Consider the following 18790-nt stretch of genomic DNA (forward strand, 5'->3'; position numbering starts at 1 on the left):
ATTTGAGGCAATTTATTTAAGTTGTTTGAATCTCAGATTCTTCATTAATATACTGGACATGCCATCTACTTTAGGGGATTGATCGAAGAATTAAGTTCTCTTTAATTTGTCATTAATATCTTATATGTTCAGGAAACATTGCCTTTTATTGACAAAAACTCTTAAGAACTAGACCAGGCATCACGAAGTTATTTCATAAATAGACATTCAATTATGAGTCCATACATATGTGTGATTTTTGAAACAAAGATGCTCCTTTTAGAAATTATTACATAGTAACCTGAAAGAATGATCGTGTAGAGCCAAAGACAGTAAATTCCTACATCCTGGAAAGATTAACCACAGTTGGGTGGAAAGGGAATGAAGAGAAGACACACATACAGCTACTTGGGAGGAAATACTGTGATCAATTGAACTGGGCTCTCAGATGGTCAAGCTACAGCATCCTAGATGCTTAGCATGTTTATTATATATAGTTGAAAAGGGAGGCAGGATTGGCTGGCCCCAGCTGGAGCAATCTGTGTAGGAGATCAGTCTTTAGGTTGCAAACATCTTCGGGGAGAAAGCTTTGCACATAATATGGACATTTGCACTTGGTCCTTGAGCATAGTAGCAGGTAGGCTTTGCCATTTCTGATGGGTCTAAAGCATTGGGGTCTTTGATGCAGGCATGGTCATGTCAGCAACACACAGTCCTTTTGACTTAATTCACTTCGTACCATAGCCAACACATTAAAAACTGTTGTAGTGTCTCTCTCACACACACACACGTTTCAACACTAAGGAAGAATAATCTTTTCTCACTGTCTTTATGACTATTGAGTAATAGTGCCACAAATACTTACAAGATTCAGCAGCATGATGATTATGAAATTGATACAGACAGCAGCAGCAGATGTAGCAAACTGCCAGTGCTGTTTGATGAAGTTCCACTTGAATGATGCAAACTGTTCCATGACAACCAGGCGGTACACTACCACTGCAAATACGGCTGTGATGACCAAGGAGATCTGCAGAGAGAACAAGGGAGGGGAGCAGAGAGGACACCTTGTCTTTTGTCTTACTAAAAAACGACAAGTAAACCACAAATTCACACTCCAAACGTTGAAGGTAATTCTCTTTCTGGGAAACAAATCCATAAATTATGTTGTCCTCTTTAAGGAAGGATGTGAAACTAGAGTTAGACAGCAATGTAAGCTTTAAACTTAAATGTACAAATGCCAAGAGGCAACATATTTTTAATTAGCTAGATTTAAGCATCACATTTGTAAGTACACTTCAAAACATCATGTATCTTGTGCTAAGTACAAACTTACTTGTTACATAAAATGAATAAATAGCAACTCATTGCTACAGTACGTACCTAGCAGGTGTAAAGCCTCATTTCCATCCCCAGCAACCAAGGACTATGTGTAATAAAATAAATAAATTAGGGAATAAACGAAACCAAAACAGAAACAAGAAATAGTTAAGCTGTTTTAGTACAGCAAACAGCTATCTCACTAAAGTGCAAATTCGGTCCAAAGATCCTCTTTCAGATAGATGGCTTAGTTTTAAGCAGATATTTTGCTTGTAGAGGCCAACTCTAAGAATTTCCATCTTAAGGTAACTGTTTTTCTAGTGCTTTATTCAAAGAGATGCTGAGATACTGTAAGGAAATGTCACCAGGCTGGCTGTGCTTTCCAATTACATGTAGTGTGTGTGTGTATATTTGTGTGTTTGTGTGTGTTTGTGTGTGTGTGTGTGTGTGTGTGTGTGTGATAGTGAAAAGGGTAATTTTCTTTTGCATTGTTAGTATGCTGGATTATATTTCTAAACCCGGAGTCCCACACATTTTTACACAGATGTCGATATTTTACCATGAAGAAGATCCCTGAGACAGACACAAGAAGACGTGTGACTTTGTCGGATGAAGGCTGATGAGGCTCGGGTTTCCCCGTGATGGGGTTTATCACCTCCATCCTGTAATATTTTGCTTCAAACTGGGGGCGAAGTGTTTCCTATGGGAGAAACTGAGGTTACCTAAATAGCAATTCCATGAATTAAAAAAGAAAAACTACCAACAATGAACACAACTCTTACACTTAGCCTGCTTTCATGTTGCTTGCTCAAAGATACACATTTAAAAAAAAATAATACCAATTACATTGCAAATAAATCTCTTGGTGTATTTTAATTAACATAATTTTCTATGGATTCACTCTAAGAAAACATTATAGAAATAGTTTCAGCAACATCTGCTTCTCCCTTGACTCCTGCCACCTTCATGAAGTGAGGAATCTCATCAGTGTGATGTAATGATATACTCTATTCCTGGTATGTGCATTGAAGAGTCCTGAGTTTTATGTGATTCCCCAGATTCCTTAACTTCTGTTTTCCTGATATCTTTCTTACCTCCTCTTCTTCCCATTCAATAAGGTCCCAAGCATAAGTCAGTATACTTCTTCTTCTTTTCCAGAACTCAAGAAAGACTGTGGCTATAAAATATAATAATAATAACAACAATAATAGCAACATAATAATAATTATCCGCTTTAAGCACGTCACATTGCTTTTCTTCAGACTGGTATATTTTATCATATAATTAAATTGTTTGATGTGATTAAGCATTATTAAATAAATGTTGGAATTATATTTATATCATCTTCCTTTTTGGTCTTTATATAATATTGTCTGTATGCATGCCTAAAGGGAGGCAACCTTTAACATTGGTGATGTTTTTGTTAGCATGGTATGTCAAAATGATTCTGGGAAAGTCAAGATTAGAAAAATAAATGCTGTTGTCTTTTTCATGATTATTCAACATTACCTCAAAACTTTAAACTTTCATCTACTCAAAACCAGATACTTACTCATCCAAGACCAGAGAGACTAGTAGGAGACAAAGAGATAAACTATAAGGTCATCTTAATGAAAAGATGAGAAAAGACATCAGATAAGATTCTCTGATACATATGTGGCTATGTTTAAGCTGAAAGAGACTCAAAAAGTTAAGAAATGCCTCAATTATTATGTGACATTTTTGCATAAATATATGAGAGAGAATGTGGCTGTACTCTACACCTTTAAGGATTTTGTGGCTCTAGCTGAGAGCTCAACTGTACAGTCCCAAACATTTACGAACTATCTATACAAGAATCCATCTATTTTCTGCTTTTGAATTTTGGCCAAGGCACTATAATCTTGGAAATCATTATATCTCACAGAATAAGATGCTGTTCTTCACAAATACAACTCTGAGAATTATAATAAGGAAGTATTACAGTGCAATTAGCAAAATACAATTTTTAGAAAAGTTCAGGTTAATGAAGCAAAGTGAGATCATTCAGTGTGAATTCATTCTTTTCTTAACTTCAGTGTCAAAGAATGGGAAAGGGGGAGATTTTGAGTTATCTATTAGGACTTATTTTTATAATTAAAGTCAGAATATATATTAGTTATTAAACACCATGTTCAGTTATGTTACCTTACATTTTAATCTCATTTTAAGATTTATAAAATTCTTTTTTTTTCATTTTCATGAATCATTAATTTTATTTAGGATATAATTAATAGTCTCCTAAAATTTTCAAGAAGAAAATGAAAGTTATGATTACTCGGATTTGAAAACAGAGGCAATACATGCCCGTGTCTGCAATCATAGAACATAATGGTGGAACAGACAGGGCTGACATTCTTCACTGAGTAAGCCTGGATGGTGCCTGCAGGTTTCCTCTGCCATTCCTGGACCTACCATAAATCTTATGTGCTGATTTCTTACAAAATCTTTAAAGATTAGAAATGGCAAAAAGAGGTTGAATCACCAGACTCCACTGATTAAAAGACAATCAAGGTTTCCCTAGGACTGATTAGCTTTTAAAATAACAGACTATAAACAGTGTTACCAACTAATGGAGGTATCTGAGACTTCTGAAGGAAGTTGGATGGAAAGAAGTAAGTGAGAGAGAGAGGGAGAGAGAGAACATAAAAGAGGCACAATTTAAATTAAGCAATGTAATATGCCATGACTTCTGGCCAAAAACACTTTACATTTTTAATATGAATAAAAACACAGAATGTTCAATCACATTTTATTTAACACTAGTCTCATCAAGGCTTCTCACTGAACTGTGTGAAATTGCCCCTTACTAGAATATACTTGAATAAGACACAACCAACAGAAAATCTAAATAAAATAAATGTGATCTTGAATGATGAAAGTTTCAAAGCATAAGTTTCAGGAACAGATATTGAATCCAGACAAGATGGCATTTTCATTGAGCTCAATATTGAATTAGGCTGTATGTTAAAAGTCCATTCTCACCAAGATACATTCATTTCATGCATGGCTTATTTATTTGAGCTCTTGAGGGAATCCATATTCTCACTTTTAAACTTAACTTGAAAGAAAGCTTCCAGAAAAATTTAGTGTGCCAGACACAGAGCAAGGATGAAATTTATTACTTATAAATACCTACTAAACTTATAAATAAAAAACATATAACTTAAAAAATTTTAACAGTTGTTGCTTCTGGCGATCACCACAAAGCAATGGATGGAGTATATTCTTTAATGAAAGTGGTGCTTATTCAAGTTCATACATATTTCAAAAATAGTAATACTGTACTTGATTTATGGGTTTTTAATGTATGTAAATTATACTTTAAGAGACAGTTTCAGGTCTGAGCATGGTGAAGCATACCTTTAGTCCCAGGATTAGGAGGCAGAGACAGACATAGCTCTATGAGTTCTAGGCCAGTCTTTTCTACACAGTGAGTTCTAGGTTAGTCCGGATTACATACTGAGACTCTGTCTCAAAAATAAACAACAGTTTAAAAACACTTCTGTTTTCTTTATTTTGGAGGGTTATTTTTGGGACAGTCAGAGAAGTTCTCTACCATTAATTTACAGTATCAAACAGAAGTAAGTCAATATCTTTTTTTCGAGACAGTTTCTTTCTATATATGTCAGGCTAGCCTAGAGCTTTCTGTGTTGCTCAGACTAGTCTCAAAACACTGAAAATCCCACTTCAGTCTTTAGAGTGCTGATATTAGGGACACGAATTAACATTCACAGACAAAGTAATTAAAAAAAACAAATGGACATTAATAATGACTAACATTTTGTTTCAGTGTGTAACTATATATGAAGCAACTAAAAATCATGTAATGCAGCTGGGTGGTTGGTGATGCACGCTTTTGATCCCAGAGGCAGGAGGATCTCTGTGAGTTTGAGGACAGCCTGGTCTACAGAGTGAATTTCAGGATAGCTAGGACTCTTCCGTAGAGAACCTGTCTCGAAAAACAAGCAAGCAAACAAACAAAAAAACCCCAAACAACTCCCCTCAAAACATGTAATGCATACATCCCCTAATAGGTCTAATGCTCAGTTTCACAATTATTAACAAAAGCCTGCATGTCATCTATTATACAAGATGTGTGCTACACAGCAGTAACAATTATTGACTAGAAGAGAAATTTGGGATTTTTTAAAGCTGAAGCGACCTATGGGAGCTAGGCTACTTCTTTCATGCTGCATATCCCTCAGTGTTATTCTACTGGGTAGAATTGAGAATTGAGACGCTGATAGGTGAGAAGGCAAAGCCGAGAGAAGTAGTGAGAACTGGCATACTACTGTGAAATAAATGTCCTGGAGATCTGAGGAAACAGAAAGAATAGAATAAATCAAATCACATGGAACACACAGCAGGGAGACTGGAGTACAAAGACAAAACAGTGGCACAAAACGCACATGGTAACAGATGATGGGCAGTGGAGAAGGAAGGGGTGCACTGAAACTTACTTGCTGAAAAATAAAAATATCTTAAGATAAAAGTGTATGAAGTGAGGTCATTGTTAATTTTTAAGAGAGGAGAGAAAGTCAGTACAAGGGCAGATATGGTTCAGATTAGAAGTGGAATCACACATAAGCATTTGCATGTGTAGATGTATAAGATACAGTATTGTTATGAATATGTAGTGCTCCAAGGACATGTGTCACATATTAATGGTAAATGTCTGGAGAAGTAGATCACAGAGTGCAAACATGTTCTGCAGAGTACAGACCTGTCTAGAGGAGCAAGTGAGATGACATTCAGACTGTTCATGGTCATCATAAATAAGGAACCAGGCACAGAGTGCTCATGGTGCCTCATTTAAAGTGAATAGCTGAAGAGCAGAAACACAGGGTCACGTCAAAGAGGTTAGGCGCTGCTCTGTTTTGTTTCAAGTATTTATTTATACAAAAGTCACAAAATCGAAGGATCACTATGATTGAAACCTCCCTGGCCCTCTCTGTAAGGTCAACAGACCTGCAAAAGCATCCACAGTACTTAGCAGGGATTACTCGTTACTTCTTTCATTTGATTTTTTTTCCAGTTCTTAAGAATTATTACTCCATACTGATGGAGGAAGGTCATTGGTTAAAAAATAAAGAAACTGCTTGGCCCTCATAGGTTAAAACATAGGTGGGAGGAGTAAACAGAACAGAATGCTGGGAGGAAGAAGAAGTGAGCTCAGAGGCCATGCTCCCCTCTCCCGGGCAGATGCGTTGAAGCAAGCCACCAGGTCAGACATGCTGAATCTTTCCTGGTAAGACTGTTGCTACACAGATTATTAGAGATGGGTTGATCGGGATCTGAGAATTAGCCAGTAAGGGCTAGAGCTAATTGGCCAAGCAGTGTTTAAAAGAATACAGTTTGTGTGTTGTTATTTTGGGTAAAGCTAGCCGGTGGCGGGAGCTGGGTGGTAGAATGCAATCCGCAGCTCCTACAACACCATACCTGTGTGTGCATGCGTGCGTGTGTACATAGGTATGTGGTTGTGCAAACCTGCATGTGTTTGTGCAGAGGCCCGCAGAGGCTATTGGGTCACTCTCTGCCTTCTGCCTTATTTCTTTGAGTGTCTCTTTGAATTTGGACCTAGGCTGACAGCCACCAAACCCCAGCAATCATCCTGTCTCTGTACCTCCCCCTACCTTACTCCACTACAAATGCAAAGGGAAGGTTAAGGGTACATGTGTGACCAGGCCTAGCTTTTGAAATATCTGCTTGGGTCTGGATCAGATCTAACATGTATGCAGCACACATTCTTACCCCTAAGCTATTTCTCTAGCCCCCACCTTGTTCTGGTTTCCACACTAAATGGTCATTAAGCATGTGTTAAAATGCCTTTAGATTCAGGGGTGTGGCAGTCACTTTTAGTCTTGCGTTGTTTACATTTTTCCAGGCTTTCACATTATGCTGCATGGAATTTCACTGGGACAGGAGGACCAATCATCATTATTACTGGCCAGAGACACCCTCCTTTCTTATATGTTTTGGGGTATCAGGTATGAAGTTTCATTTTAAAAATTTTGAAAAAAAAATTACTACATTCTTAAAAACATTCTACAAACTACATTATTACTTTTCTAAAGGAATAGGGGTTTTGAAAGGGCAGAGAAAAAGGGTGAAGGCCCAGTTCAAATGTTGCTAAATCTGTACCTGGAGAACAAAATGGAATTTCAGGTATTGGGCTCATCAAAGGAGATAAAGTTTGGAGCCTTCTTCAAGGAAGCCCATCTGAAGCTGGATGATTTAGAGCAGCAGACTGCCAGTTTGGACCTCACCCAAGTGCAACTGAAGACCTTCCTTTATTCCTAGGATTTATTTTTGGTAACACCCTCAAGCATAATGTGTTTTCCCCATACAGTATTGCAACACTGCTACATACAAGGTAGAATTAGAGACCTTGTAGAGCAGGTTCTATACTTGGAAAAAAGGGCCATGAATATGATGTTTCAAATTCGCAGCCTGGGGTACATTCCTGTTTGTTTTTGAGCTAACATCTCATTGGAATGCAATAATGGCCTAGAGATGGCTCCTGGTCTGAAAAGCCCACATGGAAGAAGAATGTCTGTGAAGGGGAAGATCTAAGGCCTGATTTCAGCGCCGCTTATCTCAGAGAAACATCCCTGGGCCTAGTCTAGATTTGTTAGCCTTATTCCAAGCTCTCTCTCTCTAACTTCACATTTAGAGCCTCCCCCTCCCACTCCCATCATTTCTCCTGTAACATTAAGTAAGAGAGAAGATGGCAAAACAGTAAGTCTTGCTAAGTTCTAGCAATACTCACAAGTTTCTGAAATTAACAACTGTTTTATTCTCCCCCCCCCATCCCCCCAGAAAATCCACAGAGAAATACGAAGTTATACAACGTGGGGGCCAGTCATGATAAGCTAAGTATGGGCAGGTCACCCAAAGGAAGTTCTTTACTTCCAACCATTATCACCTGTCGAGTAAGACTTGGCTAGATAAAATTAGAGAGGCCTGAGTTCAGTAGTTTACCCTGAGGCAATACCTGGTTGCAGAAAGAACCACAAACTGAGATTACCTAGCACCACCCAAAAACAGACCATTCAAAGAAATGTCTAACATTCCAACCACAGGGTAGATAGGATCACCTGCCAGCACACACTCACCAGGACACCTCTAGACAAATGTCAGTCAACCAGGGGTCCTGAAGCTCAAAGACCCCTCACCTCCACCTTTACTACTAAAAAAACAATTCTAACTGAGCTCGGGGCTTTCTGGTTATTCCAACATGTTGGACATGCGGAGAGACCGAGTTTGCAAACTTGATTAAAATAAAGGCTCTTTGCTTTTACTTATGGGACTCGGTCTTCTTGTTGGCTTTTGTGGAAACTTTGTGGATTTGGGCATAACATACCTAACCAATGTCATGCTATGTATATGAAAACAGAACTGTAGCTGGGTAAGGTGACATTTCCCTGGAGATCCAGGAAGCAGGAGGCTGAAGGAAGAGAGTCGCTTAAACTCATGGCTCAAGCAGATGAGATGGGGGGAGGAGGCAGGAGGAAGGAGAGCCGTTAAACGGGCCTGGTGGAAGAATTCTCACTACAATCTTGACTCGTTTAGACTCTTGGCTTTGATTCAGAAAGTCATCATGTGGAGTAGATGCCTGGGGTAAAGACACCTAGGACTGCGCTTTGATTCCTACTTTTTTCCATGGTGGAAGGAGAGAACCAACTCCAGCAAGTTATCTTCTGTCTGATCTGCATACGCATGTCTTATGGGTGCACACCCCCACACACTCGCTCACACACACACTAAATAAATAAATTAATAAATATAACAAAAATAAAACTATAAAACTAAGAAATCATGTAATATAATTTGATTTTGGAATTTCTATATTAAATAAATATTATAGTACCACATATTCACATTGGGATGAATACTCACACTTCAGCTGCTAAAATATTAACTGTGTCTATACAGATATAAACATGGCAGCTTTTTACCTTTTATTCTATTTAACAAATACATTACTTTATTATATAAGTATGTATGTGTACGTGTGTGTGTGTGTGTGTGTGTGTGTGTGTGTATGCAAGCATGCATGTGCATGAGCAGATACTTACAGAACCAAAGAGAGTGTTTGATATGCTGGATTTGGAGTTACAGGTAGGTGGAGTCACTGCCTGTGTGTGCTGGGAACTGAGGGTCCCCCCAAAAGCAAGAAGAGCCATCTCTTAGCCTCTACAGTGCATTCTTATTAAGCAAGTGTAATCTTGTTAAGTATGAGATTCATTTTCCTTATGTTCTTTTCTTACTTGACATTTCATATATTTGATACAGTTTGTGGTAATTCTGTTCAACATTTTTTGTTACAAATGTAATAGCAAGCAGAAATAATCGGATCAAGTCTGTTGTTGAAATTTCCTTATGCAGGGGTTTGTGCCAAATGAACTAAACATGAAGAGAGGCACACATAGTCCTCACTGTCCCATTAACAGACAGGAGCTACTGACATAGTCACTTAGATATTTTTCTTAAGAGGTGTATTTAATACTTGTACTTAATGATGCTCAGAGGAATGATCACAGTAGCTGTTAATTTATAAAGGAAAGAGGGACATGAAATAAACTTTCCATCTCCATCTTTTGTTAATGTCTGGAATAGCTTTGCCCTGCCCCCCAAAAAAACTTGCCAAAAACTGAATTCTTAATTTTTGATTGGCAGATGTCAGCAACCTAAACATTATTAAATATTTATTTTTTCTACCACATAATATAAGCTTTTATCTTGGCCTGGATGTACTAACTTAGAACATACTGAGAAACATAGAAAATGCCACAAATTATAAAAATTACTAACCACATTTTCATAACAAACACAAGAAAATGTACCTTCTTGAGCAAATTCTCATCTTTAGAATACCTATGAAGGGGTAATGCACTGTGCAAAGAGCATGGTTTAAGTTAGGAATCTTCTGGGGCTTATATGATGTATGTAGTTTTTTCTAAATGGGTAAATTAAAAAGAGTGAATTTCCATTTTGCAACTTAAAATGAGAATAATAAATATACTTCATAAGGTTTTTTTGCAAATTCAGCATCTTGTCAGTGGTCTATTTCTGTTTAATGAACTTGAAGGCTATACTAAACTTTAGTTACAGTTTGTTTAACAACTGCTAGTTGTTAAACCTAAAAAAAATTGTAGCCAAAGAATTTGGTTTCCAATCCATAGCTGTACTTTACGTTTTCTGTTTCTTGATCTAAAATTCAAGAACATTAATTTTTCAAACAGTAGTTGATCTGCTCATGGTTTACTGTATCTAAAAGCATCATGTAGACATAGCTATAATCTTGACTTTCTTCAAGTAGGGGATGGTAAAGTGGCCATGAGTGTTTCTAAGAGCAGACAATAGAAATATGGAGTCAGGATATTCTTAGTTTGTGCTTAGTAAGGCACACATATGTGCTACATAAGCACTTTCATATGTTGCCCAATTATTTCAACTTGTTATTGTGTTGCAAAGGATCATGGGGAAAGTTGCTGGCATTTCTATGTTGATTCTCTTGGGGGCCATGTCAGGGCTGTGCAGTGATCTGCATATCCTCCATGGGGTTCAGCACAGACAATGGAAAAGAAATAAGTTTTGAAATGCGGTGTTCTTGGAACTATGGAATTTATAACAATCTTAAAATTGCACAGCACCTTCAGCATTATAAAGTTGAATACATTTTTGTTATCAGTAATCAAAATGACATTGACGTAGACATTCTGCAGGAAAAAAAAAGTATAAGTCTATCCAGCATTCTCGTTCTTTGTTTTAATCCGATTTATTGAATCCATTGAAAAAGAACTTTGTTCATAAAAAACAATTATGACAAATGAACCCAAAGTTAAGCATGGATGGGAGCCCAGAGCAGGCTAAAACTAAATGGGAAAAAGATATTTTTTATTGATTTTAGTGAGCTATACATTTTTCTATGCTACCCTCCCTTCCTCTCCTCTCCCCTTCTACCCTTTTCCATGGTCCCAATGCTCCCAATTTACTCAGGATATCTTATTTTTTTCTACTTCCCATGTAGATTAGATCCATATATATCTCTCTTAGGGTCCTCATTATTGTCTAGGTTGTCTTGAGCTATGCTACTGACCATCCCCTGAAGAGGTAATAATTTTTTAAAAGTTCAGAAAAATCAAGATCAAAAGCATTCCAGAGAAGTATCAAGAAGTGAATTGATAAAATATGATTTCTGTACTCTGCATCTGGTGCGTATTCTTCTGGAGCCCTGAACATTTGTGGTTTCTTTATTCTTCTTATTTAAAAAAATGAGAAAATATCTCACTTATTACCCATGTTTGTTTTGAAGTCACAGACCTAAATGATCCTTCCTGTTTTAGCCTCCTGACTGCTTGGGAAGGTATTTAGATGCAGATTGCCATGCCAGGCTGCCATTCTCCTTTTTTTTTGTGCCTAATTTTGTGTTTGTATGTCTTGTTTTCTATTCTTCATATAGTTCTTCAACATTTTAATGCCCCTTCTTACAAATAGCTAAAATGCATTAACAATATATGGGGGTGATAGTGTCCCGTAACTATTTGTCAGAACTGAAGATGAGGTAGGAAAAAAATCTTTAGTTCATGGCCAGCCCAGGCTACATAAGGAATCCTTGTCTCTCTACCAAACACATTCAGATATTCCGGGTATCATGTAGCCTGCTACTCTGTTACATGTTCTGCATAGTTAGTCATTACGCCTTTGTCACTGTCTCATTTGTAAGTTACTTTACTGGCAAGTCCATTGAAGTCTGGGCTTCATAGCAAACTTGCCCATAATGAACTTGGTTCAGGTTGCTCTGATGCCAGAGATCCTGTTACTATTTTTAACTCCAGGTTTAAAAGAAGGGATTCAGGATATTGCTATGTGTAATTCTTTCAGGATTCTTTCCTGACTCAGCACAGAACTATCCTTTGTAACTAAGAACTTCTAAAGTTGTTTAATTAAAAATTATGTGATTTCAATGTGCTTTACAATTGAGCTTCTTACAACCTTGCAGTTCATGAAAAGACCACTTGGCATTTTCTGTTATGTGGCGCCTGTGAACTTGATTTCAAAGTCCTATTCAGGTCATGAATAAAGTCAGGAATAAGCATGCCTTTCCTCCTATGCTAGCATATGAGCCAAAAAGCATACCAAGGTTGGCTTTAGGGTGCTCTCTGGTGGTGTAGCTTCCTGAACCCTCCTTTGCCGTCTGCAAGTTACAACTCAGTAGTGAGATCCCTCAAAACAAACAAACAAATAAAACAAAACAAAAACTCCTGTGTGTTGTAGCAGAGATGATTTATCTATGATATTTTTTTCTAAGTAGAAATAAATGATTTTTTTCTCCAGCAGTTTCTGATTATCTTGCCTTAGGGATTTCAAAAGCTTGAATAAGTCACAAAGATCTGGTCCTAAGAGTGCTACAGCAAGTCCTAGGACTATTAACTTGTCAGCTTTGCTGTTTAATTAAATTTATGCCTGGCTGTAACTTTACTTAATATAATAGGTCCATATAAAGTGAGTTTTGATCGATTAGGCAAGGGTTACCAAAAAAAATATACTAGACTCTAAATTAAATTAGGGTTTAAAGGAAGAAAACTTGGATAATTTTATACTTCATCACAAAGGAGTAATCAGCTGTGGTTCCTGAGCATAAAAGAATATTAAGTATTTACTGCAGAGATCAATGTAATTTTGAAACACACAAGATTCTTGAGACCCCTGAATATTAGGGAAGTTTTCCACTTTGGAATTCTTAAATCAGCTGGTGTCTAGAGAATGCCTAGACCTTTCCACATTATCACAACGCTTCAACCCTACTTTCTGTCACCAAACACGGCTACCATATTAGAGTAAATACATTGTATCTCTCACTCCTGTGAACTACTTCAAGGGGCTCCAAATTTCCAAATCACCCTCAATTCTCCAATGTCCATTCCTCCAGGGAAAGACAATTGCTTTCTGATAAGCCATCCTCTTAACTCCCATAGCACGCTCAGTGTGCCCTCTGTTCTTCAGGCAGTCTATAGCTAAGTAGTTTCTACTTTCTTACATTTTTGCTCTAACCATCATTTGACACTCTTCCGAATTCCCACTTTTCATGAAATGCTCTCGAGTGATGGCTGTCTCTAACATCAATAATAAACAAACATGAGCTGTTGATATTTTTTGCTCCTCATTGTGACCCAGGGCCATTTTATCTCCTTCAAATATTTATAGGTTTGAATATTCATTATTGATTCATACTTCCTCTGTCTCTCAGTGTTGCAGTCATATACTCTCTGGTGACACACATTCAATTCCTGTAGATGCTTCTTAACTTGTGGCTTAGTATAAATTCGATCAGTCTCCTAAAATAACTTTTATAAATTACAATACACATAGGCAATTGTTCCAGTACCCTGGTTTCTATGTTCTTTGGTCTGGATTATCCAAGATGCTTTGAATCATTACGTCCTCTCAGGATATAATTTGATGATCTTAAATAACCATAATCTTAAGCCACTATATCTACTATTCCAATTTATTATTTATAAATTTCAACAGTTTGTTTATCTAGATATATTTTATTTTTTATTTATTATGTGTGTGTATTTACATGCTATGTGCTTGCAGGTATATGTGAAGACCAAAAAATTGCCATGGAGATGAATTATAGGCAGATGTGAGAAGTTTGACACAGAGACTGGGAAATGATCTCAGGTCCTTTAGAAGAGCATAAATCACTTATCCACTCAGTCATTTCTCCAGTCCTCAACAATTTCTTGATCCAGATTTTTAACTACTGATCCTGTTGCAAGTTTATTGTCCTTTCTTTCCCTCTTTACTGTAATGTCTCTCTCTCCTCTCTCTTTCCTTATTCCTTCTCTTGTTTTTATTCTTCATTCTCCTGTACTCATGTAATTAACATAATCAGAAAAACATAGATTTATACTGAGTGATTTGTTTACATTAGTGGTCATTAACTGTGAGTAGTCATCACTGGCTGCCATGTTATAACACTTTTTCTTTTCCCTTTTAAGATCTATCATTTATTTTTCTGTCACTGCTAAGAACTTCGCTGTTCACCTGAATATTAAATATAAAGCAATCGGAAGAAAGTATTCTCTCCATCACATCTATCTCCTTAGGTAGCACTGTGGTCATTCATATCTTCTATATTCTTAGAACAGAAGACTGATGTGCTCCTTACTAAAGTAGATATCTGTGACTGATCACCTCCCCCTTATTAACTACTAGAGAAAACAGTACGTGAACATATATTTACAAATACAAACATGTCCAAGGGATGTCTTCTTTTGTTTGAGAATGATTTTATGTTGTCCATGCTTGTAAGTAGCTGAGGATGACCTTGAACTCCTGTTTCTCCTGCCTCAACCTTGAAGTTCTAGGATTACCCGTGTGTGTCACTGGACATAGGCAACGCAAGACTTTAAATGAAAACAGCAGTATCATGTTTCAGATTTGAATGAGTCATCAACAAGAAATATATTCTACGTAGAATACAGTGAATTTGAAGGTGTTTTATTCATCCACTTGATTTTAGTTATCATTGATGTTAATTGTGTTGTTTACTAATATATCCATCCAGTCAATTATTTATTAATTGATCCTTTTCTGATCCATTTCTCTATGCCAGTTCTTTCACTATGATCCTAATCCAATTCTGTGGCTAAAACATTGATGGAAACAGACATATTAAAGTGTTATGTAGGTCAATAAATACTTTGGGGAAATATAAGGAATATGATAAGATATGTTAAAAATTAAGGGCTATAGTTTTATAAAAGGTATGGTCAGGGAAAGCCTTTCTATAGGAAAATGAAATCAATTAAATATCAATAGTTTGCTCATATTTAGTCAATGACTATTATAGACCAATTCCTATGTCAAGAAATATATACAAATTCAGAATAATTCAATACAAGTGCTTGAACTTTTGGTTCCATTTTAACTTCTATTCCTGGCTATGCTAAGCTTTAAGTTATAACATTTCAAAAATAAAAATGATCAGGCTTGTCTTTAACTGGGCCTAGTTGATCTCTTCTTTCCCCACATTAACGTCATTGGTTTCCCCACAGGCAGCTAGGGAGTAGGAGTTACTTTCACTGTTTTTCAAATGAGAGGGCAGCCTTAGAAATATGACTAGTCACAATTATGAAATGAGTAAGCAGCAAAATCAGGACTCAATAAAGAAACTATGACTCAGTGGCCAAACTTGCCTTACCACGCACACAGCTGCCTCCCTGCGTATGAGAACTGAGAACCTTGCCAGAATGAGCCCGAGAAGTCTTTTACTGAATGAGCAGGCAGTGGAGCTGTGTACTGGAAGGCAGTCTGCTAACATAAGCAGAGCATGGCCTTGTTAATAGAGGGAACACGAAGAAAGAAATTTATTTTTAAGTGCTTATGGAGGAGCAGCCCACAACCATTTTCTATCTTTAGTTTACAGAAATTGAAGGATAAATAAATAAGTAGACACAGTGGACAACTTCTGTCAGGCCTTATACTACACAGAAAAATACCCAATAAACTAATAAACTGTTGTTGAATCTCTGAACACTTTGTATCATTGTTGGGGGTAATTTTTCATAATGATCCCTTATACCTTGTATCTCCTGAAAAATGAAAATTTAATAAACCATTCCTTTCTTTGCAAATTTAGTAGTTTACTTTGACTTTAAATCTATTCCCATTCTACCCTTGTTTTTGAAAATTAATGTTTTTACATAGTAGAAAATAATTATTAATTATGTTGTCCTATTTCTTTAAAAAACAATAATACCTAATTTCTTTTTCTTGTCATCATTCATATCTTAAACAACCTGAACAGAAGCCATCATAAATTAATAAAACAAAATATACTCTCAAATTTAATATTCAAAATGACTATATAATATATCCAGCATTAAATCCATAGTACAAATTTTATTACACTTATATTTCATCAGGTCACCAATCAGTATGTTTTTCTTTAGTTAATTTAGTAATCCATGACTCTCTATTGCTTATATTAGAACAAAGTGTTTCGTTTTGCTATCAAGTGTATTTTACTCCTTATGACTAGCATACTGAGAGGATGTGCTTACAAAATAATGGGACAAATTTTGTTACAGTAAATTCACTTCTTCAAACTATTGGTTGAAATAAAATCAAAGATCATATAGAATCTGTCACTTAAAGTTAATTCTAGTAGCTCATCAACTTCACAACTTTACTTAGCAAAATTTTGCATGTAGGCACGCAAGGATGTTATTGCATATATATGTGGATCTAAAAGGGCATTTGTTTTCAGAACAGCCTTAAGTGTGGTTATGAACTACAGGGATTTGCTTGCAGATACATAATCTATAGTGATATGTGTTCCTATTAAATTTGACTATGAGATCAAGAAGTATTTCTTCCCAGTTTGAATTATAAGCCTTAAATAATAAACAATAGAATGGCTTGAATTAATAGATGGAAAGTACCATAGTGGGTAAGTACAATATATATATAAACACTGAAAAATGGATTATCTAATCTAGTCTGGCTAATGAAATTGATCTTTGGTTGAGATTCTCAGGAGAAACTAGCCTTAGAAGGTCATATATGCTTGGAACTGTATTTCAGTAAGAAATATTTGGAGATGTCTATGTATCCATGTCTGTCTGTCTATCATCTATCTATCTATCTATCTATCATCTATCTATCTATCTATCTATCTATCTATCTATCTATCTATCTATCATTTATCTAAGCTATTCACAAGTAGCTTCATGTGAATCAAAGGATTCTGGCCACAACCAAATAAACTGAATAAAACTGAGGAATTCAATTAATGTATCTGTTTCAGTTTGGGGTTTATTTCTACATGTGTTCACGATGAGTGTTTAAATAGAACTTGTCCTTATTCACTCTAATCAGATGGTTATGATTGTAGGAAGGCCACGATAATAAACATTCTGTGGTCTCAGCTAACGTCTTCAGGAAAGGGCCAGGACAGCTTTGACACCCAGGGCAACAAAAGGAGAGAGCGGGGAGTACAAGAGTTTTGCAATGTTTCTGCCTGTCATCAGCTATATAATTACTACTGTGGAGTCAGAAAGGGATAATGATGTTCCTATACACGCCTAGGAGAATGTCTAGGGATACCATACACCCAATGCTGTTAGTTCATACTCAGTTCCCTGAGTTCAGACAGAGATTATTCCAATCCTCAGTAGATCCTTTTCCTAGTAACTTGATAATTTGTGGGTGCAGAAAATTTAAAACTATAGAATTACCTCATTCTTTCCTGAATCCACTTAACTGAGCAGTTTCCATACATTCGACTCAAACCTTCAGCTCCTGCATTTTAGCTGAAGTTTCACTTACCCCTTTAGCAGTTGGAAGTCTGTTTGTACAATAGAAACCAAGTGTGAACCTCAGGTATATTAAGCAAGACAGACTGGTACCAGTCTCCAAATATTGAAGTGAAGGATATTTATTCCACTTTTACATTTCTTCCTTTGATATGACATGGGAAGGAGGTAAAAGGAACCATGAAAACTTGTTATTAACTCAACTATTTAAGTATGACCCAGGTATTCTGGAAATCATCTGGATTCTAACAAGAGTTAAAGCAAATAGAACAAAGGGCAGAAACTGCTTGATCAAGAAGGCTCCTGGGTCATTGTCACATAGGCTCCAGTGATTTCTTAAAGTCTGGAAAATCAGCAAGAACCACAGTGTTCTCAAAGTTCCCAATAAACATTTACTGACTTTTTGTATGGGTAACTTTCTATAATACCAACTGCAGTGCACACAGATAAGTCCATCACTACAGACCCCTATGAATTTTTCACATCCAGGTTTAAGGTCACAAAGAGCCACTGCAGAGAACTGGAGGATTTATTAATGAGGTGGAATAATTTTGGACTAGCATACAGAAGCAGGTGTGGTGTGTGACTCATGTTTTCTTACCTGCAAAGAGGTAGCTAGAACAGTTCAAGAGTTCTTAATACACCAGAGGATATTACCAACCTGCCTCCCGCTTCAAGAAACAAACAATCCTCTTTTTCTGCGGCTGCTGCTGCAGGGAAGGAGCCTATCTCAAAATCTGATGAAGCAACCTATGAAAACTAGAGGGTTGGGCTTTTTTTTTCAGACCTGAGTGAAGTGATATCCTGTTGCTTACAGCTGAGAGGCAGGTCAGTCAGGTTCTCGGTTGCTTTATTACACAAGGAGGATACTACCAGCCAGTCAGCCGACCCCACCTAATTTTGTCTCTCTCGCATCTGCCTGTGTCCTCTTCGGTGCCACACGGTCACACTTAACCCACCTGCTCTTTCAAGCGCTGAGGACTCATTCCACCCAGGCCAACTTGATATTTTATTTCCCGTCTGTAAACACCTGTTACTTCTGAAGGTAAGTGTGAGCCTCTTGGGATTCCTTTTCTCCTGCGGTCTCTCTTTCTGCAACTTTCTCTCTCTCTCTCTCTCTCTCTCTCTCTCTCTCT

At 36.9% G+C, this 18790-nt stretch overlaps 1 protein-coding gene across 3 annotated transcripts in view; it reads right to left on the reverse strand.

Annotated features, from left to right (window-relative positions):
• The window catches only part of Ano3 (anoctamin 3), a 232220-nt gene that overhangs the window by 34136 nt on the left and 179294 nt on the right, over positions 1 to 18790 (reverse strand). For all 3 annotated transcript variants that reach the window (XM_005364062.3, XM_005364063.3, XM_026787772.1), the window contains 3 exons: positions 2394 to 2476; positions 1859 to 1999; positions 845 to 1009 (listed from right to left, as the gene is read on the reverse strand). In XM_005364062.3, coding sequence (XP_005364119.1) covers positions 845 to 1009; positions 1859 to 1999; positions 2394 to 2476 — 389 coding nt within the window. The remainder of the gene's footprint in view (positions 1 to 844; positions 1010 to 1858; positions 2000 to 2393; positions 2477 to 18790) is intronic.

This window comes from Microtus ochrogaster (assembly GCF_000317375.1).
Source record: "Microtus ochrogaster isolate Prairie Vole_2 chromosome 14 unlocalized genomic scaffold, MicOch1.0 chr14_random_1, whole genome shotgun sequence".
NCBI lineage: Eukaryota > Metazoa > Chordata > Mammalia > Rodentia > Cricetidae > Microtus > Microtus ochrogaster.